Source organism: Cygnus atratus, chromosome 3 (assembly GCF_013377495.2).
Source record: "Cygnus atratus isolate AKBS03 ecotype Queensland, Australia chromosome 3, CAtr_DNAZoo_HiC_assembly, whole genome shotgun sequence".
In the NCBI taxonomy this organism is placed as follows: Eukaryota; Metazoa; Chordata; class Aves; order Anseriformes; family Anatidae; genus Cygnus; species Cygnus atratus.
In genome coordinates, this window is record NC_066364.1 from 80,026,165 (window position 1) to 80,053,075 (window position 26,911).

Below are 26,911 nucleotides of genomic sequence, written 5' to 3' on the forward strand. Positions count from 1 at the left end.
AATGTTGAGGGTAAAACGAAAGAGATCTACAAGCAGTGGATTTTGAGGGCAAAGGTATCAGTCAGAGAAGGAGGAAAAACACTTGAAATCGACCTATGATGAGACAGAAATGATGCCAAGGTTACTAACATTATACGCGTTTAGTTAGTGCACACAGTGTTATTTTGCTATACAGTGCCTATCACTATGGAACTATTAACTTGTTAATAGTTAACCACTAGTTAATAATTAACTAGTCAACCAAGTGATTAATGGTATTAACTAGTACTAATAAAATAACTGGTTTCTTAGTTACGATATTTATACGCATTTTTTAACGCTCTAAGCCATGCATGCGATTAAGTTATATTTTTACTATACATGTTGAGTAATTTGAGTGGAAACTATCTTAAGATTTTTTTTAGGCCTGAAGTTAAAATACCACAACTCCTGTAATTCTAGCCACATCGTAATCATAAAAGAGTGAACTCATCTCCTAACTGTGATTTGATAAGAAGAACATAACTGAACTGTGGTATTGCTTCCTGAAGAACAAATGGTTATTTCAAGGTTATCAACTTCCTCTCTTCCCACCTTCACAAGGGTTTTTTCAATAAAGTAGCTGAAAAACTTAACATTCAACAGAACAGAAAGACCAGTCCACCCACTCTACCACCTGCTGTTTTCTGAACATTCTCATTTTAAAATCACCAATCAAGGACGAAAGACCATGATGTTTCTATAGTTCAAAGTTTATGTTCTATAGTTCAAAGTTTTTTTAAAAACGTAAATAAGCTCTAACTACAAATATAGCATTCAATTTAGATGATGACAAGATAGCAGCTTTTGCCATGTCAGATTTTCATCTTGATCATACACCTGTCCTTCCATAAAGGAAAGAACAGGCCCCTTCTCTCCCTGTTCTGGTTTGATATAGCAACCACAATAACTGCTTCTATAAAAACAACACATACGTATGTGCTTTTTAGTAATTCAAAGACACAAATCTAAGCAATAACTAGATTTAAATAACCATCTATATCAGTTGGAAGCCTTTCAGCAGGAGCTGCTACTAAGCTCATTTACAGGCTAAGGTGTTGCACATCTGGAAGAAAAATGAGGATTACCTCCTGGGCACTGAGCAAAGGCTGTAGTGATTCCATAGAGACGGGAGCGCTTGTGAGGCTGGAAGTTATCATTTTCTATCGAAACCATGCGATCCACTGCTACAACAGCATCCCTGCCACATACAAGAGAAAGTAATGTGTAAGTACAGGGAAAAACAAAACAAATCAAAAAAAAAAAAGAAAGAAATCTCGAAGTGTTTTATTTTGACTAATAGGAAGTGATGCCAGAATAAAAAATCCAGCAAGACCTCAACTTTCATGGACAACTCAAGTACATCACAGCCCTCACGCTAGGTAGCAAAAGGAGCTTACTATTTATTATTGGAGGTACTTCCAACACAGATGTCCCTCTACAGGAACACATCTGGTAGTAGTTTTGACACATTGCATATTCTGCCCCTCCAAAATGTTCTGTGACATAGACTACATAGATACTACACATAATGATTACGGACAATGTTGTGTTTCAGATGAAGCATTTTATCTGAAAGGAATACAGCTGGTCATAAGTAATTTTTTTTCCTAGAAACAAGAGAGCACTCAGAGGACAGAACTGCAACACAGTTTCTTATGTACCCAGAATAGCATTTCCCAGCTATTCGGTTCTAGCTTAGAAATAATTATGCACATTAATAGCTCTTCTTGCTGCAATTGATGGAATCAGTTGTATACAATTTTGAAGATAAGCCCACATAACCATTTACCTCAAAAGAAAATACTATGTATTTCCAGAAAAACATCCAGCACGCATATTTTAAATATATAAACTCTAAAGTCTCAATCATTTTTCAATGTTTTAGTTCACTTGCAACAAAGAGTGCCACCAAGACAGTACAAGTGTCTTCTTATTTCTGGTTGAACAGTCAGATAACATTGAGCATAGAAGGCCTCGAGTGACTAATTTCTGCCCTCTACAATGCAGCAAGTACAGCCATAAGGAAAACATGTTAACTCCCACTCCTCTCCCAAAAGTGTTCAGTGCTAAAAGCATTTTCTTAGAGGACAAACCAATATGCTGAAGAAAAGAAAACTCGGTTAACCGGCAACATCAATACATCAACTCTGCAGATTCACTCCACCCTGCAACAGCTATTGCCAGGAGAAATCAAAGAAAAAAAGAAATGTGTGAGGTCACACACGAGAAACGCAGCAAATACTTCAGTTCCTATGAGACAGGAGAACAGAATAAAGCATTCCATAATTTCTTTAGCAGATAACATACCTGCGCCAGTCTGTGTAGTATAAATTCTTCCCATAGCTTGTAACACTAAAAGGATACTGAATTCCTTCAACAATCTTTCGTCGACCAAACTGATTAGGGTTCATGCATTCCAGTTTCTTTGTACCTGCATGTAGTGAAACAATTCAGTTTATTCAAAAACAAGACCAAGAGAGCTCTCAGAGGGGATAAAGGGTAAGCGTAAGCATGCAAGCATAAACAGAATAAAACTTCCTGGAAGTCTTTCAGTCTGCTGCTTAGACAAAGCCCTTCCCATGCCAAATTGCCACACGTGCCAAAGACTGGATGGCAAAGTACTCTAGTGCTAATGTAATTAGCACAGCACCTAACTTACTGGAACACAAACATCCAGTACAGCTATGACTTTGCTGACATGTTGAAACTCTTGGTACAGAAACCAGCATCCTCAGGCTGGGGTAGAAGCTGACAGAAGGTCTCCTCCATTCTGGAGGGATCCTTCAGCCACTAGCCAGGTTCCACCTCCTCTGGAAAGCATTTTTCAAGTTGAGTTTGGTAAACACGTTCCCAAAAAGCTTGATGGGTTGGGCCATGAAGACAATACTGCAGGAGGAACATCCAACTTATCGATGCAAAAAGGGTGTTAAAAGGTCTAGCTCTAAGTCTACTACACACCTCGGAAACAGGCTAGAGAACGTAAACAGCCATAGATTTTTCTTAAGTAGTGGGTTTCAAAATTAAGAGAAAAAGGGATAAGAGACTAATCTGAGAACAAAAGAAGGAGAGAGGAAAAAAGAAAGACAGCACAAGGAGAAACATATGAAGGCTGGAGAAAGTCTCTTACAGTGAAAGAGAGAGCTTGATCTTTTTAATTTATCAGTAACTTGAAAGGTGACTTGAAGTATAAAAGGACATCCATAGGAAGAGATCTCTGGCAGAATCTACAGTGGGAAAGACAGCAGGATAGCAAAAAAGAACAGCTGAAATGAGGATTAAAAGCATGCTTTTTTTTTTTTTTTTTTTTTTAAAACAGGTAAGACACTGGCAGGAAACCAGCAATGTGTCAATGACAGAATTTCATCTCTTGATCTCTAAATACAGTATTAATTGCTTTTTCAAGGGTTGCTTCAGTCAAATATAAGCCAGGCTTTACCTTCCAACAGGTTACAGGGCTTAGAACAATAATGCCAAGGTGATGTTCTGTAGATTAGACAGATCAGTGTTCTTTCCTGGTCTTAAACTATTATCTATGAAAACAAAACTTCCCCAAAGGCCTAAATACTATCTAAACATAAAGCCACATGCAAGACACACAGATATAAACCTGCTGCATCCCTGGAAAATCTTCTGGTCAGAATTAAAGTCTTTCAGCTTACAGTCTCTAATGTGAACTCAACAGTGGTCATATGAACAAGTACAGTGAGATTATTAAAGCCAAAAAGCAAGGTATGAAATCTAAGACAGCCCAAAGAGCTATAAGCATTAATTGGCTGGGCATCCTTTCAGGATTGGACAATTATTATACTACTATTATGAAGATAGATTTCAACACCTATTTACCTGCATCTACCCAACACAGCATTGAGGAATAAGGATCAAATGTCAGCCCATTTGGTAATCCCAGATCATCCTTAACGAGTATTCTTCTGTTTGTGCCATCCATGTATGAGGTTTCAATTTTAGGAGCTTCTCTGTTCCAGTCAGTCCAGTACAAGTTTCTTAAGAGGAAGAAAAAGGCAAAAATTAAAACAGTGACTGATCTCAAAGGATTGTTGTAATCAAGGAAAACAAGAACACAGAAATAACACCATCATCCCCAGATTAGTTAAATCCATAGGAAGGACCACACTGCCCTTGGATATGGAAGCAACAAAAGAATAGTTTTTTTGAAAAGATATATCAAATGTTATACTTCCATTAAAAACTAAGAAAGACAAGCACACACACAAGGAGAAATGCTTTTTCTATATTGTTTAGGTTATGTGCAAGATGCCAGGCAAAGCCACCTCTACTGCAACAGCTCTGTGGACTGGTCAAAACATACATCCCTAACACTCCTCCTCACCAGCCATCACATCTGCTCAGGTTAAACAGCAGCAGCATTTGGCACGCATTTGTGGAATTCATTCAAAATTACATTTTTCTTGTCAGCATACTAAGCAGTATGCAATGGAAGTGATCAGAGCACACTATGGTCAGAGGAGAACCCCAGAGAAGACCGTAAATTCACTTATACTTTATTATTAATGGTCATTGGTTAGCAGTGTTTTTTTTTCCTTGAATATACTTTCTGGGTCTGAGAATTTAGACGGTCCCTCAATGCAAGCACCTTTGTTTTTTTTATCCCTAAACCCACCTAACAAAATCTGCTATGAGACAGAAGCCAGATCCCAGAGCCCTATGCTATCGGGGGTTTCTGCATGGAACAGGTCTCCCCTCAGTCTCATTATGCTTGTGCCTCTCCCCTTCCCTCACACTATGAAGTGCGTTTCTTTTTCCTTACTCTGCTGTCACTTGATGCACATGCACGGATGTTTTCATCCCACAATTATGTGACATATAGGAAATGTTTATTTTATGTTACGTGAATGCAAGAAGTCAATGTTATTACTTTTCCATTTAATTTTTGTCACCCAGTTTTTTAAGTGCCATATGCATTCTTTCTCACTACAAACATTGTTTGCAAACATCCGGAACGAGGATGCTCTTCCAAAACCTCCCCCTGAGCAATATGCTACATTTGTTCATAAATGAATTGTCATGTAAGAGCATTTCAAATGGCTATTATATCAATTAAGCAAACATTTAGTACAGCTTTGCAGCAATTCATGACTGAAATGAAAGTTTCTTTGCTTCTAAGCTTCTGAGTTTTTTGACTGAATTCTCTTCTCAGTAGCAGCCACGTTACAGAAAGTTGCACCACAAAAATAGCAGGCAAGGTCAGACATTAATCAATAGGCATCCAGCATTAGTAGTTTTAATTTTCCCTATGTTTCTTCAAATATTCATGGGTTAAAAAAATGTCAACAGATTAAAGACTACATAAAAGTACATACAGTACCATTTTTACAGACTGAAACCGTAGCCTGAAAACATTTACACTTGTCTACTAATACCTCACTTAGCTATTTCTGTGACTGCTCTCTTTTTAAAATATGAGGTTATCTGCTTCTTCAAATAAAAGCCTTATAGGACCTCTCAAACTGACAGAAGTGAAAATGATGACATAATGAAAATAATGACACTCTACAAGTTTTCAAAGAAGGAACACATGGTTGTCATGATGGAAATTAAAATATCAAATTGATTCATCTAGTACTCTAGTCCAGTAATCTTACAAAAAAAGATATTTTAGATAAGGGCAGTGCTTGTCATCCTGCAAACAATGTACTGAAAGCAAGGTACAAACAAGTATTGGACAAATCTCTCATCAAAATATCATGGTATTACCTAGCGGGCATTTTAGAAGTTTTATTTCAAGCCTACTACTCAGGCACAGGACATGAGTGGGTTGTTCCATTTTTGTTCATTGTTTTAAGGAACCACAGTCCTGTTATTGTCTACAGACAGCCTAATACATGGACACAGAGTATACACTACTGTTAAATAAATAAATGCATAAATCTATTCTATAAAACCAAGCTTTGCATGTATATTTTGAAAAGGCATCTGTACCCTCTCACAGGATCCACAACAATTGCTCTGGGGTTCACCAGGCCAGTGTCAAAAAGGATGCGACGCTGGCGCCCATCCAGCCTAGCCACTTCTATTCTATCGAGTTGGGAGTCAGTCCAGAAGATGTTGCGACCCAGATGATCTACAGCTATCCCCTCAGGGCTTCCCAAGTCTGCAAGAGAACAGAAAAAATCATGCCTAGACATTATATCTTGTACCAATACACAACATCGGCCTCATAAGCATTCGCAGCTCTTAAAAGAGAAGTTTTCTTTCAGTTTTCTGGCTGTGGTCCAACAAAAGCCACTTCACATCATTTGGAAGAGGAATATGAATTTTGCCTTATGAAGTTTAAATACACAGAACTTTTATAAACACATAGAGCCCTTGGAGATGTGTCCAATATATAAATAAAAGATCTATCTGTAATCAGAGAAAGACAGCAAACGCAGTGCCAATAAACACAACAAAGATGACTTGGATTTTTAAGAACGTTGCCCTGAAATGCAACGGATCTGTAAGCGGCTGGGGCACTGCAGTGCCTCATTGGTGCAGGGATGGCAAAATAGCATAACAGCTAGGCAGCAGCTTCCCCAGTTCTTCATTTCTTGCACCCTCTGGGTGTTGATTTACTAGGTTAATACAATAGCTAATGCAGCTAGGTTACACCATGAGAGCTGCACACCCCTCTGATCACTACCAAGGTGCCCAAGTGCTAGCTAGCCGAAACTGCTGTCTAACGTAACAGTCTTGCCAGTCAGCCTCCTTTTCAGGACAGTCGGGTTTCAACACCCTGTGGTGTTTTACAGGTCAGGTTTAACGCCTTAGCCCCCTGTGCAGGGGAACAACAAGCTCTATACCAAGACTTGAGGACTGTTAGGAGGGCAAGAAAAGAGTATTTGCGTTAGCAAGGCCTAATGAAGCAAATGGTTTGACGAAACAAGCAAGACCATTGATAAGCAGTAAACAGAAACATTTTACAACCTAGAGCTCTACACCTTTTAGAGTAGGTTCCTGCCTTCTCAAAGACCTTCCTTCCCACCTCCAGCAAGGTCCCCTTCACTCTCCAAGCGTTGGTGTTTCCTTTCCCATCCTCACACCTTTGAGCTTTGGCTTTTCCTTGGCACTTACACAGGAACAAGTAAAGCAGTTTGACTTGGATTAAAGCAGAGTGAGGCAATTCCCAGCTTGACAGCATTTTCCCCAAACCTCCCCCGGCCCATGTTTCCCTTCTTGTGAGCACCTCCTTTATAAAAGCCATGGATTACACCTGTATTTCAGGCAGGGTTACAGCACAGATAGCCTGAATTGTTAAGACACTCATGCTTCATGTCATCCGTTACACTGGGCTAGAATACAACTTATTCTACCCTCCTTAGCAAGTCAGGATCTAGAACAGATTTTATAACTTTTAATATTGCCCCCTCTTTGGTACTAGCGGATGTTGCACTCCTCTGAGAACTGGATTTTATACAAAGTTTAGCAAATGCAATACATAAAGATAACCAAGCTCAAAGGACTAGAGATAATGATATTAGCTAACTGATGGAATTTAAATCCACTTCTTTGTTTTTGCACAGCAACCCTTTCTGGAACATGTTTTAGAACTGTATGTGCACAGATTTTCTTGGACAGTTAGTTGTTCCAAAAGCAACAGGAAACAACAGATAATGACCTACTGCTTTAGCATTAGTAATTTCTAACTCACATGAAGGATGCAGAATAAATATATGGCACTTGGAAGTTTAATTCAGCCACTGCTGAAAAGCTGCCTTACACTCTTCAAGGTTCATTGAAATAGAGTAGGCAGGTTGTGCAGGATGTAGTGAAGCCAAAGACAGGTAAAATTCAATTTTATTCCGATTTCACTTCCAAAAGAAATAAAGAATTGCATGTGATCACTCCCCAGAATAGGCAGTGGCCCTTCATACCAGCCATCTGTCATAGATTTTTTTCAAATGCAGATCCACACATCATTTGAATGTACAGGAATGAGGGTATGTGGCAAGCTAGCCTTCTGTTAATTCTCAGGTTTATTTGCTGATAGCCATTAAACAAACAGATCGCAACACAAACTGCCTTTCTGGAGAAAAGGCATTTGGTCCAGAACACCAGACAGAGATACAACTTTGCTGTGAATAACAGTTGCACGGCAGACTAAACAGCATCTACTCTCTCATCAGAGTGGATTAAACTTAACCTGAACACATCATTTTGGATGTATATTCATTGCTGAAAAGCTGGAAAAGATTAATTAAGATATAGTCTTTCAAGAGGCACAAATGTGTTCCTGCTACATTGTCATCGGGCCTGATACAGTCACAGGCTCTACCCCTGGGAAACAGACAGACTTAGACACATACAGCTGATATAATTTAGGCAATTACTACAAAGAGGGAAGCTCTGCTTCCTGACCTGCCTACACAGCTGCAGAGCTCAGAAAGCCTCCAAAGGCTATACAGCTGCAGGAATAGATGAGAACTGGATGGAGCATCACAATAAAACATGCTTCTGCAAAGCAACTCAACTTGGATCGCAAGAACTTAAAAAATAATAATAAAAAAAGTGCATTCCACAAAAATACACATGAACAGAAGAATGCAGCAAGCAGCTGTAGCTCTCCTGAGGAAAAAGACAAATATCAAAACAAAACAAAAAAATAGTTTATGACAAGACTCTCATGAGTTTTCCGAGAGTGAGGCATTTTTCCCATTTCCTGAAATTTTAAAATTTCAGTTTTGGACAGCATAGAGATACTCAAATACTGAATATTCAGCCTTATATTGTTCTGATTCCTTATCAAACCAGTCAACATTTCACACAGAAAGTAAAGAGCAGCAGTGCTCAACATCTCTTCAGGAATGCCACACACATCCTATGGGGACAACAGGAATCACGAGATGTCTTTACACACACAATACTTTTTGTACCAGATCAAAAAAAAGAAGTTTCCACATGGCATCATTACATTGTAAGCACCTTGAATTACTTAAAATAATAAAATTGAGTTGAAAGTCTTCACTAATCTTCCTAAAATACTGTACACACTGTAAGACTTTTAATGCATGCACACACTCTAGCATTAGAGAGACCACTCTAGCATTAGAGAGACCAATTTAAATCTATACAAAATCTTTAGCAGTAGCAATTTCCCTCCCTTTTAAAAAGTGCAGAATCTGAGGAAATACTTGAATAGTGGAATACTTGAATAGGGGAATCCTTGCCCCACTGAATCTGTATTTATATTTATCTGTATTTATACAAGCACATGCTTGCACTACGGGTCAGAATCCCTTTTAGATTGAATGTGTTAGGATGAAAAATAAGTCCTACAAATACCTCAGCCATCAAGTTGTACAGAAATACCATAGTTGCTACTGCGGTTAGAGATGGCTTTAAGCCCTCCCTTATCCCTTCCCAGGACAATGGCAAGATCCCAGCTGCTCCCCCCTCTCCACTGCCCCTGAGGGCCTGAATGGAGCCCCAGCGAACTGGCTATTCTGAAGCACATACTCCAGGTAGAGATACTTAAACAGACACAGAAAACCAAAGCAAGATTATTGTAAAGTTTTAAAACTGGTTGATCATTTTGCTAAGTCATTTTCCTAAATTTTAGTGACAACAGTTGAAAAGGATCAAAAGCAAGGGCCACCTGCTCCAGTGACTTGACTTCACAGGTGTTCTACAATCCTGAGGATACGCGCATGCAAAAAGTGCCGCTAGCTATTTTTCCTTTTTTTTTTTTTTTGGGGGGGGGGGGGGGGGGGGGGGGGGGTCCCTAAACCTGTCCTTTCCCTTAACCTTTTTTTTTTTTTTTTTTTTTAAGAAAAGTTTTCATATTGTAGATGGGCAGGCTTACACTTACTCTTCTAATGAAAACAAACACAAACTGCATTGAGCAACAGAGACCTGGGGGAAAAAATAGAAGAACAGGACATAATGTTTAAAAGCACCAACCCCACATTACCCTCTAGCCCAATTCTTGAAGCCTCAAGCAGCTCCAAGGGTGAGAACTGAATGAGACTAGTTTTACTCGTTCTTACTTCACAACTTAACTGGGAGACAAGGAAATTCGCAGCTGAAACAGTTTCTAGCCACCTTTCAGCTGTTCAATCCCCAAGCCCATGAACAGAGAGCAGGGGTTTTCCTCTTCAGCCTCCCTGCTCACCTGTTATTCCCCAGCACAACAGACAACTGACAGGCAGAGTGAAGGAGAGAAAATGCCTAAAGAAAACCAAATCTCAGCCAGTCAAAAGATTACCTACCTTGCTTGCCAGAACAAAATCAGTGACACCCACAGATAGTATTCAATGTGAGCATACCAAAATATGAGATCTTTCTGCAACTCTTCAGTCAGCTTTAGTTTTGATTGTGTCCATTAGTCATTCAACAGAAAGCTGACAATCCATCATCCTCCATTTCAAATCACAAATGCATTAAACAACAGGGATTGGCCCCAGCACATGCCCTAGGTTTTAATGATAACCCAGTTCCATCATAAGCACCAGCCATTTACTGCTACCCTTGTTACTATCTTTTACTCATTCAATAAGAAGTTCTCAGTCCAGCAGAGAACCATCCCTCAGTTCCCCCAGCAAGCCTATTCTTTGCAAAGAACTTCACAAAGGATTTTGAAAATCCAGCTACATTATACTTACTGAATCGCCTTTATTTGCACAACCACTGACTGTTGAAAAGCTTTCATAGATATATAAGGCATGACTACCCTGTGTTAAAACCAGCAAAACCCTAAATCAACTGTTAACATCATGTTTATTTATGCTTTTTCCTTCTTCATGTATTTACATCTTGTAGGCATTGCATCATTGTAAGCATGAATAATGTCTCTATTTACAGCAATCTGAGCTTAGTCTACCCATATGTTCCAGCCTGCTCTTCTGCACTTCTGGACTTAAAATTAGTTTATATAAAGAGATCAGATTTCTCACTTATCTCAGTAGTGGAAAGGCATTGAAGTGCTACTGCACAGGAAATTAATTTTTTTTTTCATTTTACATTAACCAGGCTTTGTGGTTATTGTTTATCAAAATAGCACTCACTTGCGATGCTACAGCTCAGGCAACAACTGGGAATTATAGATTATTAAACTCGTGTCTCTGATACCATTACTAGGAGGTAGCAAGACAAAGAACTTAGTCCTGTTACCTGTTTTGATGATGGTTGTTGGCTCCCCACCATGCAGGCTAGCTCTGCTGATCGAAGGGCCACTGATGTCTGTCCAATAAACCATCTTGTCCATGCAATCATAAGCAACTCCAATAATAACTTTGTCCTGTTGTTCAACAAGCAAATTAGGTCAGCTTATGCTAAACAAAACAAATGACAACAACGACAACAAAAGTATTTGCCAGCAGGTCAAAGTCTCAAGCCTGAAAAAACAAAATTCTTGGGAAGAGGTGAGAGATGGAGAAGACAGGCAGAAAAAGGACAGTATGGGTAGTCATCATAGCGTAGCTTAGAATAATACTTTTAGTTGCAAGTTCCTTCTAACTAGCAGTCACCATTCACTGTTCTCTTACTCCAATGAAGCACTGTAGATATTAATACTGACCTGTTGGTCTTACTTCTATAATTTCTTCTGCATATCCATTTAAAGAAAATTCATGATAATATCTTACTTTGTTATTCCTCATCTGCTTTTTTCCCCTCTCATCCTTTCCCTTCAAGGACAGAACAATGACTATCAAATCTGACTGCTGTTCTGTATATTCATTAATCCATGCACAATGGCTGCGTTTTAGCACTTACTTACATAGCATTAATTGACATAAAGTTATAGCAAAGTGAGTTCTTAAAATAAAAAATAGTTGAATGAAATATAAATCAATCATTCTGTTGGAATAAATATGCTCAGGGACAAGGAAGCAATTTTCTGGGCAAGAAAAGATAGGGCTGAAGTTTGAGTTCAGAGTGGAAACTCTTTTCTCCAAACAAATGGATGGCATTTTCTGGGTAAAACACTAATTTTGTATGGATTTCTGAGTCAATTTCTTTTTTATTTGTAACTTAAGATTCTCATTCATCGGATGGAAAATGAAAAGGATCAGCAACTTCTTACAAAGATGGTCCAAGAACATGCATTAGAACAGAGATGGACTTATTTTTGAGCCTACATTATTGCTGTAGGGTACTAAACAGTCTAAATGTCTACACACTGTCGCTTCCCAAATACACAACACTGAGATAGCACAAAACAAAGACAATACTGCGTGCAGAAATTGAGAGTTTAACTGAAGTTTTAATGAAGAGTTGTATCTTGTCTTTTGGAAGCTCTTTCCTGATGATGGTTCTAATTACTCCATTTAAGCTAGACCCAGTAAGTAATGAGACTAGCTGACAAGGATTCAGAATTGTTTCTCTGTATCAGCTTAACTACCCACAGTATTTTCTTTAAAGCATTGCTGCAACAGTGCTTTGGACAAGAGACAAAAGCTTGATTTTGCCGTTACATCACAGCACAGTTTGTGGTACTGTGTACTTAACTGAATCTGGGTAATTTAGTCAGTATCTCATCTATTAGGCCAGCATGCTACCTGGTGTTGTTATCTTTTATAAATACACTAATACTAGAATGAAAACAGAAATCCCAAGCTTCAGGCAAAATAAATGAATGTGATGAAATTTAAAGTGGAAAGAGTTTGTGTATCTTTTCCATCACCTGTGACATGCATTCTCAGCATCAGGGATTCATTTTCAAGCAAAAATGATTCTCAAGATGGTAGTAAGAAGTGTGGGAAAAGGATTTACCACCCACTGGGGCTGCACATGGAAAAGGAAACAAGAAAAAAAATCTATATATCTGTAGCCAAGAATGCTGAGAACTGACTGAGAACATGAAGAGATTAAGACTTATGACAAAATTTTGAGGGCGTAAGAGGAAAACTCCATATACTGCTTTTGTAGATCTCCTGCATTTTTTATACCACAGCCAGAAATGAATAGAAAGCCAATGAAAGTGTAAGGGTAGGAGTGTTTATATCATGAGCTGTTGGAAACACATAAGATCACAAATATTAGATTTTTATCTTATGATCTATTCTTTAAAGACAAATATTTTTTTCTATAGCTCGGTTTTTCTGAGTAGTCAGGTCAAGAATTTTCAGTGACAAAGTGACAGGTTACTGAAATTCTAATGAAGAATAAAAATTGAATTTGGAACTTCAATTATCAAATGACATAAAAGACAAACATTCACTTTGATCTTTGCTGCAGCTTTTCCAAGACACATGGAATTTTATAGTAGGTTACTTACTGGAATATGCAAGAGTGCTTTTGCACCGTTTTTCTTCATATTGTTTCCCTCTAGTGGAACATGCTCAATTTTCCCACTTTGGGCAAAGAGCAAGTGTGTTCCTGGAGGCAGAGGTATCGTGTCTGGTCGAACAGAGGGCCCAATAGCAACAGGAGGAGCAGCTGTGCTCAGACCTTGTTCATAAAGAAAGAAACAGATGGAAAAAAATGAGCTTGTACGGCATAACAAGGCCTCTTGTTATTTGCAGATAGAATTACAGCCAGGCTTCTTAGAAGGAAACAGCCCTATAAGTAGACACTAATAACCATAATCTGATGCGGAGAGCTTCTCATTTTTTTCCCTTGGCTGACTGAGAAGGAGCAATTGACATAAAAGGTCATTTCATGTTCAACTCTGTAATTGCTTGTTCCATCAAATGTTCAAAATCTTATTTTGCAGTTAAGTGAGGAAGACGTAAGAAGGAACATCTTTCATTTCCTGAAACAACAACCAGTTACCACACATTCATAGCTGCCACAGCTCCCTGAGGGCAGAAACTGTAGAGGCCTCTCACAGTTTCAAGGCACAAAAGAAATCAGAAAACCATCTTCTTAATCAGAGGCACACCACAGTTGTCCAGATGCCCTGGCTGAAGGAAAAGCATACGCTAGAGTTGTCAAAGGGCCTGGGACAACAGGAGTCTGCACTGCTCCAAGTCAGTGCCATATGTCAGGGGCCCCATATTTGGAGACGGTGCACTTCAGCAGAGAGACACACAAAAGACAAGTGCTTCAGCCACTTACATGGTGGTTGAACTCCTGGGCCACTTCTGGTGCCATCAATCTCATTTCCATCCCTATCCACACACCAGCAATAACCAGTGTTGGAATGGCACTGAGTGGGCAGGTAATTGCCATGCTCATCACACTGAGGAACGAACTGAGCCACTCTCATCTCTCTTTGGAAGAAGGCGCCTCCGCTTGCAAGAGCTACTTCTTGCTCATGCTGACATCTGGTCTTTTCCACTCCTGTGAAAAAAAAAAACAGACTGGTGAATATTTCTGTTTTAACTAATAACTCTGTTAAACTAACAGTTACTATGCATTGATGACTTAAAACACGAGTATTCTCACCACTGGAGGAACATTATTACAAACTTTAAAGGCATATACCTTCAGCGCACCTTCAGAAAGTCTGTCCTACGTAAATTTAACACGTTTGCCTTAACTTCACATCATTTCAAATATCTTTCACTGGGTAATATAAAACAGAACAAGGAGCTCCCCTGCAGCTTCCTACATCGAAAGGTCACAGACAATGTTTTCCAGCTTCTGTTTTTCTCCTAGAAGCACATTAGCAAGAACATTCTGTCCGACTTGGGACCCCCCAAAGTCTACTTATTTGGCAAATACCCATGGGCCTTAAAATATGAGTAATTAGCCAGACCATACAGTGGGTGAAGTATTTTTTTTTGTAATGCTAGAAGTTGAATTTCCCTTCAGAGGCATAAGAGAAAATCAGGACACAAGGCAGATGCTGAGTTCTCTATGGAGCCTAGGAAGCAAGTCAACTCTTTGCTCTGATGCATAATAGCTTTTTAAAGCTCTGGCATCACGTTTGAGCCCTCATTTGATATTTTAGACCTACAAGAGGAATTGCAGGAACAGTTTGCCCAGTGCCTGGTAAAGCATGGAAGTGAGGCTATACTGAAAACAGGAATACTACTATGCATACAGATAAACATGTGATACACAGTGGCCACACCAAATGCTTATGTATTGCTACAGAGGTTACAGAAGAAGACTAACTTTCCAGTTTATCAGGAGATAAAGGGATTCATTTCTTTTGTTTTCAAGTTTACAAAGCAGTCTGGACTGAAAAATAAATCTCTCTGTCGTGCAATAGGGAATGTCATCTAGATCAACATATCCTTTCAGATATGAAAGAGCATAGTGAAATTAAGAGAATGCCATAAAAATAACATTCTTCCTTCTCTGCACAAAGAAATCTGGGTCACTTTTACCTTACACTTGAGACTCATAAAGGAGTCCTGCACAATGGGAAAGACTTCTAATTCCAGGGAGTATCTTCCTCCTTCCGAGGAGCTGTCTACAGACAGCTAGAAATACTTACCACAGTCTGTCTGATGAAGAGGTTGAATATTACACTTCCTTGTTTTTACATTGCCTGGTGGACAGCCTAGACCCAGCCCAGATAAACTAGAATCTAATCCCATGTGCCTACAGACTATCATGGTGTAACAGTCACACAGATATCAAAAAATAAAGGGGGGGGGGATATTTTTATTATTATTATTTAAACCAGTTATGCAAGCAAAAGCTTTGGAGAAGTTTCATGCACCTGGACACAATTAAAGCAATACAAATGTCTGGAGAACAGCTCAGTCCAAGCAAATAAAATATTTGGCCTCAGCTTTAGTGTGGGTGGTGAAGGGCCTTGAGTCAACCTACGAAGTCAAACACTGAAGGAAAAACTCCATTATCTCAAATTTTGTTTATAGTACTCAAAATACCATGCAGGTAAAAGAAATGTTGATTCCAGTAGGATAGTTTTATCACTTTTGTTTTTTTTTAATCTAGTTACACGCATCTTCATGAGAGAAAGCAGGGGGAATACAGGGTATTGGTAAACTGACCCTCCCTGCTTCTGTTCTGCAATGCATTCGTGCCATCCTTTGAGACACTATTAGCTCCTCCTCAGTGGGATACAAAAGCTAATGTAGAAGCTGGTCAGTTTTCCTTCCTGTCCCAAACTCCCAGAATTAGAGAAACTCAAACATATTAATCTAGTCTGTTAATTTTTAAAAAATAATAATTTTATGAAAAGGAGTTAACAAATATAAAGTATACAAAGGAGCGTACGTACCCCCAGCTTGGACCCAACTGTTACACATAAAATATACTGGAGTTATTGGGAACATGAAATACCAATGCCTGCTCAAATTTCAAAAACAATGCTCACATTTAAATCTACAGAATTTATACAGGAATACTTAAGGAAGCTTTGAAGAGTGCTCATATTGGAATGATCAAAACCAATCTCACAAACGCCTTGGTTATGCAATTAGCCCCACCAAAGGGAAGAGATTAGTCAACCAAATTAGTTTCCAAAATCAGAATCTTGTTTCTAGAAGGCAGAGTATATGATTTCAGAGTATATGATTTATTCTTTCTAAAGATCCAGACGTGCCAGCTGGTTGGGATAATCTACTCATAGTGCTTACATAGTCATACTTTTTACTCAGAGTGCTTAAGAAAATAAAAGATGGCTTAAGAAAGCAAAGTTATTACTCTACATGGGATTAATAACATGATTCAAGGAATAGTGGGTCCAACTCTGGTACCCAGAGTTCAAAAGGATAGTGAAAAATTGAAGCAGCATACAGAGGGGAGCTCTGAGGAGAGAGGCTGTAGTAAGAATGTAGTGAGAACAGAGTAGAAAGGCTGCTGAAGAAGTGATGCTCCATGGACCACAGCACACAGAAGTCAGACTAGATACGTGAAAGGGTGCATCCTGAACTCAAGCTAAATGAATACCCTTTCTCAGAAAAATAAAATTGCAATTTAATGTTCTCGGCATTTTTTTCCAGTTGTTTTATCAACTACCACTAGCAACACAGAATTTAAGAATCACTGAAGAATACCACAGAACTTGAAAAAATGAACTGGAAATAGCACAGATACTGAAAGTGGACCAGATGAAAAACATACACCTACAGTTTCCCAACATAAGCCAAAAAAAAAAAATGCATATGCAAATATTCAAAGTCTCTTTTGGTTATAAAGGAAAGATCTTGTGGCGGCACTGCAGAAGATAATTTATGGACTTTTTCAAAAAAGATGGAGGCCGAGAAAACAGCATGAGAAACAGGGATGTATGGTTCTTCTTCTCTTCCACTTTGTAGGAGGGATTACAGTCTGGTATACTATATTAAATTCAATTCACATTCAGAAAATTTTCAAGATCTGATATAACTACTCAAACAGGTTTTCATTCACAAGCTAAAGACAGAAAAGTGATTTAAAACTGTGACCAGTATGCAACCAAAGAGTACTTGTTTATTTCTTATGTGGATCACTTTATTCCCCACATATCACAAAGAGTTATGCTGGCACTTTTAACTGCTGTTCTCAGACATTGCCAGAAAAGGAAGAGGAAAAACAAAAACACACTTCCCTTTGTCCATTCACTTTGCATTGCAATCCTTCACTTCCAGTGCTGCCCTGTAAGTGCATTTCTTGTGTGAAACAGATGGTATGCAGAGGACCACTGAATGGCTCTTAATGGTCAGACCCCCTGTCCAATAATCTAGACTTGTGTCTGTTTAGTAAACAGTGTCTGGGGTCTGCAGGGGTAGAAACACTCAGACATCTGGTTTTTGAAATGGAAAAATGAAGCGTGAGGAAATAATGAAGTGCAGACATTCTTAATAGCTGTGAGCAGCGGGGCATTCCAGCATCGTTAACTCTTTCATTAACCTGCTGGTTTACTCCTACCACATCCACTCACGTACAACTCAAATCCATCTCACTTGTTAAGCCTGCTTGCTACAAGAGTTGCTGTTCCCAGTGGTAAGATTCAACTGCATGCTCCACGAAATAATGAAGACACCACACAAGCAAGCAATTGTGCACGTTGTTCAGAAAAGGACGGGAAAAAGAACAGAGCATTTGGACGAATGAAACTTTCCATGCTGTTAACAACCAGGAAAGACTTCAGTGACTTGACTGAGGCTAACGAGATCAAAACCTTAGTGGGTAAAAAGGGAAGAAAGGCTCTCTAATAACATCTGAATACAATGGACTCTCTTCTGCAATCTCCATCCTGAAGCAACTTACTTTACAAATTGGGTGCTAAAGTAAACTAAGCTGCTTTTTGCTAGGCTTCAGAAAGTATTTTGATTCTAACTACTGGCAGTGATTAGCAGCCGGATATATCCATTTTAAAAGCACTAAAGCTTTAGCAATAAGTGACATCCCAGGGGCAGCTATTGTTCTATTAACTTTCAAAGAAGGGAGGAGTAGCTAACTTTGTTATCAACACTCCCATTGCTGCAGGCCAGCAAGGCAACACAGATGCTCCGCCCCTTAGTCAGGGTTCAGCAAAAGTGAGACTTCTTATCTATAAAGTTGGGGGGAGGGTGGGTTTGGTGTTTTTTGTTTGTTTGTTTGTGTTTTTTTTTCGTTGGTTGTTTTTTTTTTTTTTTACTCCTGCTTAAAGAATTTCGTGAGCAGAACCAATTGATGCAAGTGTTTCTAAAGCACGTCTTCTACTGGTAGTACAAAACCACATAAAAAAAAAACAAAAACGAACAAAAACCATATTAACCAATTAACAAAACCTGGCCGATCCCCACCCACTAGAACAGTAGACACAACTAAACTCTCCAAAACACTTTTTTGTTACCATTAAAGCCCTGACTTTGAGATATCCCCATTCAAGCTACATTTGTGTTGAGTGTGGAAAAATCACGAAGCATCCAGGATAAGTAGTAATAACAATATTAAGTTACTACAAAATACTAGTCTGTACTTAGCAGTTTAGTAGACACACTGTGAAAAGGTGTTTTTCCCAAAACAAACAAAAAAACAACAACTCAAGTATGCTATCATATACACTCAGAAGAAATTAAATATGCCTCGGTTGGAACGGACATTAAAGACCATCTAATTCCATCCACCCTGCCAGGGGCAGGGACACCTCCCACCAGATCAGGTTGCCCAAAGCCCCATCCAGCCTGGCCTTGAGCACTTCCAGGAACGGGGCATCTGCAGCTTCCCTGGGCAGCTTGTTCCAGGGCCTCACCACCCAAAATCACCGGCCTGAGCTACAAAGGGGAATGTGCCAGACATGAACGCAGTATTTCTGCCTCTGCAATTGTTCTTGGAAAACTGGAAGCTCTAAGGTTTGATTTTGCTTCGAGCTACTCACAAGTTTCTTCTCTAGGAGTAAAAATCCTGCTTTTATCAGCAGGTTCGTTGCTAAATATTTTAACATAGGTCAGAAACACTGAGTAGTTCTACATTCATCTGGCACTAAAAGAAAAATATGCATGGACATTCATGCATGAAAAGTACGTTGAAAATAATACTGGAAGACTCACATACAGTTGCAAAAGCTTGAGCTTCAGAACTGAACACTGCAAAAGCTCCTACAATTTACCTATGATAGGGAAGTCTACAGACATTGGATGGTTTGACATAGTACGTGCTGTTGAGTGCATGATGAAGCCATGCAAATATGATCTAAAACCAGAAATCACCTTGTGATTTTTTATGCCTCTCCTATATAAGTTACCCTTTGCCTTTTTGTTTTGAGGTATTAGCATCGTACCATGCAAAAACGTCAGAACTTCAAATTAGGGAAGACAGTAGCAAAAGGAAAAAATTAAGTTTCAGCAACACATCAGACAGTGACATTGTGTCATGCAGACAAGCACTTTTAAGGGAGCACATCAATCATTTAAAAAAAAAAAAAAAACAACTTTGAATCATCAAATACTTTGGACATTAAGACACAGTGCAGAAGCTGGTTTATAAAGACAGCTTCTCCTTCCTCAGTCATACTGCTTTTTGTTTCTTTTCCCTTTGGCTACGTGCCCTTTTTACTCTTGGCTGCACATTTTGACTTTTAGTCTATGGAGAGGTGCAGGGTGGTCTGTAGCCCAACAGCAAGAATCTCAGAAGCAGGGGAAGTGAGTTCAAATGTACTCAGATGGTAGGTTTTATGTATTTCCTGGATGAAAGCATTCAAGGCTGTACAAAACACAAGTGCTATTACCTAGGTTTGTCATGCTTTTGAATTAAAGTAACTCTAACAATGCTACTTTGTGCCTTATGGTTCCTTACTAAATATATATATTTTAGCATGCCTACAAGATCAGGAGTTATATACTTCGAGACCCAAACCACAATGCAAGAACAGAAGTGTGGAAGGATAAAGAACTTTCTGCTAAATAGAGAACAAACTGGGTAAGTACAGAAACATCTAAGAGATCTAGAAACTGGAGTTAGTCTTTCTGGATTCTCACTGGCTATACTTGGAATGTAGGTATCTAGATCTCAGTGAATTGCAGATACATTCGTCTCATCCTTCACTTTTCTCCTGTAATGCTGCATTTAGTTTACATTACCAACAGTTCCATGTTTTACGATACATGACTACTGCATATGCAAAACAAAATCAATCTGTTGTCAAACCATCACATAAGGCAACTTCTAAAGATAGCATCATCTTTGGGCTGAGAACTGCTTGGGCTAGACAAACAAAACCTAAAACAGGATACTGAGCAGGAAAAGTGATAATAGTCAAGATACAGACTTTGGCACAAACCTGATGCAATTCAGAACCTGAGAGACTTGAGAAAGAACAAAGTCCCCGGTGAGACAATTTGTTCTACAGAGAAGTCAAACTATCATATAACCTCCAGTTTTCCAATTATATTCCCGGTCCAACTTTCAAGAACTGTAAAATTTTACCTCCTAATACACACTGGAAACCATCCCCATGATAACCTGCCTTACACTGGCAGCTGAAGGACCCAGGAGTGTTGTAGCAGAAAGCATCAGGATGACAGCGGCCCTGTTGACATTCGTCTGTATCTGTAAAATAAAAGACCAGTCTTAGATAAACATACCTCATGATGGAAGATAGCTTACAAGTCAGAGTGAGGAATTAAAGTGCAAATCTGGCTTATTAGTTTCAGGCTTCTATTTTAGGACATACGACTAGAATTACAGACCTTTGGAAGAATACAGAAATGCAAAGAGGAAAAAAGCATGCATGTATTTTTGATTCTGCCTTCCCTCTACCTCTACCTCTGCCTTCCCTCTACCACGCTACTCTGATGGGTAACTGGCACTGTTAATTCACACGGTATTTAATATGTTTCTTTCTCCATGTTTCTCAAAAAAAGACTTAAAAACAAAGCAAGAGAGGTAGGATTTGGCCTGCAAGGTTTACAAGACGTTTTTAGGTAAGGCTGCCCTCCCACTACCCTCCGATTGACATGAAACACAACATAACATTTTTGCAGATTCTGAATTCTGAGCACTATGTGATTCCCTCTTAGTAACATAAACCAATACAGTTCAAACAATTCCAGCAGATGAGGATCTCATCTCCTAACTGCAGCTGCCGCAAAAATTGTGGCTACCTCACCTCAGACTTTCTGTAGCACAAATATTGAAGAGTGAATTCAAAAGTGCAGGGAAAAAAGAACAAGAGCTTTCAGTGCTTGCCGGCAGGACTCAAACTACAAACTTTCCTATTTTAAATCGGAAGCAACTATAGGAGATTGCAGTGACCAGCCAAGTTGTGCAATAAAGCGTAAGAAAACACAACAAATGGTACTACCCACCCTCACAGGCACGCCCGTCTCCAGAGAAGCCAGGGAGGCACGTGCAGATGTAGGCAGAGCCACCAGTGTACACACACTGAGCACGCTGAGGAATGTCACAACCATGTGTGCCTGTCTGACAGTGGTTTACGGCATATTCAACAGCTGCAGGTTAGATGTACAAGAGAGTGAAAGTTTGAATTTTCCTCCACAAAGCTGAAGCTTGTAATACATTTGTAGACAGAGAACAGCTGTGAAAGCACAGAGAAGAGAAAGGAAACAAGGAAACTATGTTTTGCTTTGGGGGCTGTTGTTGTTTTCCCCCCAAGACCTTCCCTTTCGCTGATGTTAAACCTTATTAGTGTTTCATAAGCGACTTACTGTCTTCTAGCACCTCATAATGCTTGTTGATTTAGAGCAGGGGAGAAAGGCTACCACAGCCATAGATCCTAATATCCATGCCAGTTTTGTTTATAAACTGAAGTCCTCACTGAAGAAATGTAAGGCATCTCACAAAGGCACCTCACATGTTAGCTGAGTAGCCAGTTCACTGCGCTGGGAATTATTAGATATCCTGCTACACTAACCTAGCACTGACCCAGGGCTGTCATCACTTGGCTACGGATAGGAGCCGTGACTCATTTAATAAGGGATAAACACATTTGTCAACTATTGGAGAGATTTTGACCAACTGTGGCAGCTGGGACCAGTCCTGCAGCTTTCCACAGCTTTCTCAACGTCAGCAGCCATGACTCTGAAGGCACTACACTGCTTTTTATACAAATATATTCCAGGTAAGGCAGAGTTTCAGCAGCTCTCTCTTATGTCGAAGAGGAAGAAAAGAAACCAAGGTATTTAAAAAAGAAAGAGGCAAAATACTACAAAAATGTTGTATACATTTATATATGTGAAGTACACAAGTTCGCAGTGTGCACATCTAGGAACAGACTTCCAGCTGCTGTAACAGAGTCCACTGAGGCTTTCTTTATGTAGTTCTTCCTAGGAGCTTACAGGGGACCAACACCAGACTCCACAATGCTCCTTTCATCGCAGTACACAGATGGAAACTACCACAGTACCGGCAGGGAAAAACACTAAAATATACCATCAAAGCCAGATCTGAAAACAGGCATTTTCTTCATTTCTCTGGAGGAGATGACACCACTGTTAGAATAATTTCTACCTGTTCTGCTTGATGAAGTAATCTATTTAGAATTAAGCATTTTAAATGCTTAAGTTTTAGAGCTGGAATTTCTAGGGAGTCCCGCAGTCCTCCCTCAGTGGGCTAATAGGAAGACAGGATTCACTTAAAACTCTCCTTAAGCTGTTTGGTGAGTCACACAGCTGGTATGAAAAAGCTGCAATTCCAGAAAAGCTGAGGCAGAGTGGGTAGCCCAGAGCAAGCCACACAAGCACAAAGAGGGTAGCTGTTGCATTTTCTGAGGTTCAGGTTGTTCACAGGCTGTAAACCCATAGACAGGGGAACAAGATTACCATGGCATTTACTTTCACTCTGTTGGGAAACTACAGATGATCTTCTGCCCCCTGCATCTTATGGATGCAAAGTTTCTTTTCGATTGAAGGAAGGGATCATGCTGAAGTCCTTCAAGCTGGGTAAGGAGCCACTTGGCACTTGTTACAAGCATGACACATCAATTTCATGGAAAAGTGGTAGAGTGAAACCAGCAAGGCCACGGCTGGAGAGAAGAACATCCTCTTTCAGGTCAAGGTGACTAAAGGGTAGTGGTGGTTATAATGGAAAGAATATAAAGCTGTGCTTCCATATCTGACCCCATCCTTTCCTGTGTTGTGGAAAAAGTTGCCTTTTTCCAACTGTTCTGCAAGAAAGGGATAGGCTCAGTGTACACTGAGTGGACATGAATGGTAATTCCTACTGGACAGAGGAGTGGGGCTTGTGACTGGCTGGATGGCTGCACTCAGAGTTCTGGTCAACAGCTCCATGTCCAAGTGAAGATCAGTAATGAGCGGTGTTGTTCCTCAGGGTCAGTCTGGGGACTGGCACTGTTTAGTCTCTTTGTCAACGACGTGGTCAGCGGGAGTGAGTGCACCCTCAGCAAGTCACCCTCAGCAAGTTTGCTGATGACACCAAGCTGTGTGGAGCAGTCAGCATGCTGGAGGGAAGGGACCTGGACACGCTTGAGAGTGGTGCTGTTAAGAACCTCATGGAGTTCAACAAGGCCAAGCGCAAGGTCCTGCATCTGGACCAACGCAACCCCAAGCACAAATGCAGCCTTGGCAGAGAATGGATTGAGAGCAGCCCTGAGGAGAAGGACCTGGGGGTGCTGCTTGATGAGAAGCTCAACATGAGCCACCGATGTGTGCTTGCAGCCCTGAAAGCCAACCGTATCCTGGGCTGCATCAAATGTAGCATGGCCAGCAGGTTGAGGGAAGTGATTCTCCCCCTCTGCTCTGCTCTCTCGAGACCCCACGTGGAGCCCTGCATTCAGCTCTGGGGCCCCCAGCACAAGAAGAACATGGAAGCATTAGAACAACTCCAGAGGAGACCAAGAAGATCAAAGGGCTGGAGCAGCTGAAGCAATGAAGACAGGCTGAGGGAGTTGGGGTTGTTCAGCCTGGAGAAGAGAAGGCTCTGGAGAGACCTTACAGAGGCGTTCCAGTACCTAAAGAGAACCTGCAGGAAAACTGGGGAGGAACTCTTTGTTAGGGGGTGTAGTGATAGGACAAGGGGTAATGGTTTTAAACTAAAAAAGGACAGATTTAGATTAGATAATAGGAAGAAATTCGTTACTATGAGGGTCATGAGGCGCTGGAACAAGCTGCCTAGAGAAGTTGTGGATCAACACAACCAATGATGTGTAGTTTTTTTTTTTTTAAAGATGCGATGGTTTGTCCCTTGATATCAGGTATGGAGACCAAAAAAAGACAAAATTTATTGTCAATTAGCTTTGAAACAAAGAAACAAAACTTCAAATCCCCAAAAGCCAAGGTGCAAGACAACAGAAAATAATTTACAGCCATGGTGCAGAAAAAGCAGTACCTCATGTTGAGAGTGAGACACTGTGAAATAAAGACAAATTAGTAACTGCTTGTTTCAATTTTTCTTCTTTTACAAATTGGAATTTTACTTCTATGTGAAATCTACAACTAAGTCACAGTACAAAAAAGACAGAAGCATTCCATTATTTTTCCATTTGGAAACATTTTAATTGGGGAATTTTTATGAGATGGAAACAAAGTACTTCAGGTACCTTCTTCAGTTACCTAATGGATTGTAGTCACTAACTGTAGAACAAACCCCTAAATTCAATTCATGTTAGAAGCCAGCATATATCCTAGAAGGTGTGTTCTGTTTCTGTGAGACAAATCACAGCCTGAAAGCCAGTGTTTTAATCACGGTGTTTTTAAGAAATTTGAAACTCACCAACACAAGTCTGTCCATCTGCTGCAAACTGGTATCCATCTACACACTCACATCGGTACGTTCCTGGCTGGTTATTGCAAACTGCATTGCTGCCACATAGAGCTGGTTGCTCTGAACATTCATCAACATCTAGAATATTGTAAGGATTCCTGTTATTACACATATGTATTTAATACTGATACCAAAACAAAAAAACAACAACTAAAAAAACCTGTGCAACTGTTAAATAATAGTAGGCTTGAGTATTTAATCCACATCTTGGATAGGCCACACCTCTTAAAAGGTACTGGTAACCTGAAAATCATTTTCAGGTAACTGTGGCCTCAGCTAAACTGCACAAAAAAACAACCTGAAGAGATTCTATAATGGAGTAGTAAGAGGAAGGCCAGGAAATCAGAGAAGGAGGTAACACTGTGAAAGAAAACACAGGCTACAAGGTGACCAGCAGCAGTGATGACTACTTGGCGAGCAGAACTTTAGGAAAGACTCCTTCTGTAGTTATCCATATATTAAAACCTAATGCATTAAAAAGAACTTGCAGGTTATTCCTAAAGACAGTAAATGGCAAACAATTGATGTGCACTATTATGTTAAAATATGGATTGAACTAATACTGGGGATATAACCTTTACATTTGATCTAAAATACGTATTTTTGATCTTATATACCGTAACTAGTTTATATGGCAAAAGATTTAATTAACTCCAAAAGCTCACTGTTTACTTATATTAATATACATACACATAAAAGAGGTAGAGATCACAAGTTCAGAACCTAAATTGACCTAAGATTTTATTAAACTGTGCAGCCTAACAGTCACCAACTGAAGTTTAGTTCACCTTAAGAGCATGTCTGGAAAAAATCAAAATCTTAAAGTAAGCAGGAGGCCTCTCTGAAGTTTCTACTATGGCCTCGGGCATGCAAAATAGATTGAAATATGAAAAAGAAGGAAACTTTGTACTGCAAAGCAATCTAGCTTTGTCAACCTAACAACACATTTCATTGACAAGAAGATAAATAAAGACATGGAGCTTTCAACTTTTTCAGTAGCTCTTACAAAGCATCTCGAAAAACTGTCAGATGTTACGAAGAGAAGATCTTAGGCAGAAGAAACACTGTACACAGCTGGGAAACAAAATCTTCACTAAAGAGCAAGACAAAGATAATGCATCTTCAAGCATTTCAACCCTGGATCCTAAAGACTTGGACAGAAGGAATTTTCAAAGCATACCTTAAAAAGATGATTTCAGTGGGTTCCATGTACCTGTGCTCTGTATGCATGTTACACATGCAATTCCTCATTGCCCTCGAGAACTTTTAACCTAGTTGACTCATTTTAACCAGAATTTGCAGAACGGTACATTTCTCACAGCTAAGTTCCCACAAGTTTTATGAAAAGAGCAACTTTGTAAGAAGCTTTCTAAGCTAACAAAACATACCCAGGTTTGACTCTCCAAGACACTGAATTAATTAATCACTTAATTACAAAAACTTAATTAATCAGATTGTTCAGTTACCTCAGCATCCCTCTAACCTTTTGTTCCCCAAACCAGCCGCTTAGGTCGGTTCATTCTGACCCCTCAAACCAAGGGTCTATACATCCCAAGCAAACCAAATTCTACGTTAGCTGTCATTTTGAAATGAAAATCTTCTGATACCATAACAAACGTTTCCATCTCCACGGAAGCCAATCGAACATTCACAGAAGAAACGATTTCCAGTTCCTGGACGACATATTGCATTGGTGTCACAATTATGGGTACCCGTGTAGCAAGGATTTCGGTTAATATCAGCAGAACCATCTGACAAGAAAGATCACATTCAGACATAAGAACTCTACCCAAATAATATGACTCAGGTAAGGCCCAGAAGGAGTTTGCTTTCGGCATACATTACACAAAAAAAAAAAAAAAGCATG

General features: G+C 39.6%; 1 protein-coding gene across 2 annotated transcripts in view; it reads right to left on the reverse strand.

Annotated features, from left to right (window-relative positions):
- NID1 (nidogen 1) overlaps positions 1–26,911 on the reverse strand; it is a 42,982-nt gene that overhangs the window by 2,534 nt on the left and 13,537 nt on the right. The window contains exons 9-19 of one of the 2 annotated variants that reach the window (XM_035558128.2): positions 26,652–26,795; positions 24,994–25,122; positions 21,612–21,755; positions 20,731–20,853; positions 14,035–14,259; positions 13,253–13,425; positions 11,146–11,272; positions 5,980–6,151; positions 3,865–4,022; positions 2,329–2,452; positions 1,107–1,219 (exon numbers count right to left, since the gene is read on the reverse strand). In XM_035558128.2, coding sequence (XP_035414021.1) covers positions 1,107–1,219; positions 2,329–2,452; positions 3,865–4,022; positions 5,980–6,151; positions 11,146–11,272; positions 13,253–13,425; positions 14,035–14,259; positions 20,731–20,853; positions 21,612–21,755; positions 24,994–25,122; positions 26,652–26,795 — 1,632 coding nt within the window. The remainder of the gene's footprint in view (positions 1–1,106; positions 1,220–2,328; positions 2,453–3,864; positions 4,023–5,979; positions 6,152–11,145; positions 11,273–13,252; positions 13,426–14,034; positions 14,260–20,730; positions 20,854–21,611; positions 21,756–24,993; positions 25,123–26,651; positions 26,796–26,911) is intronic. The other variant, XM_035558137.2, reaches the window with a different exon arrangement.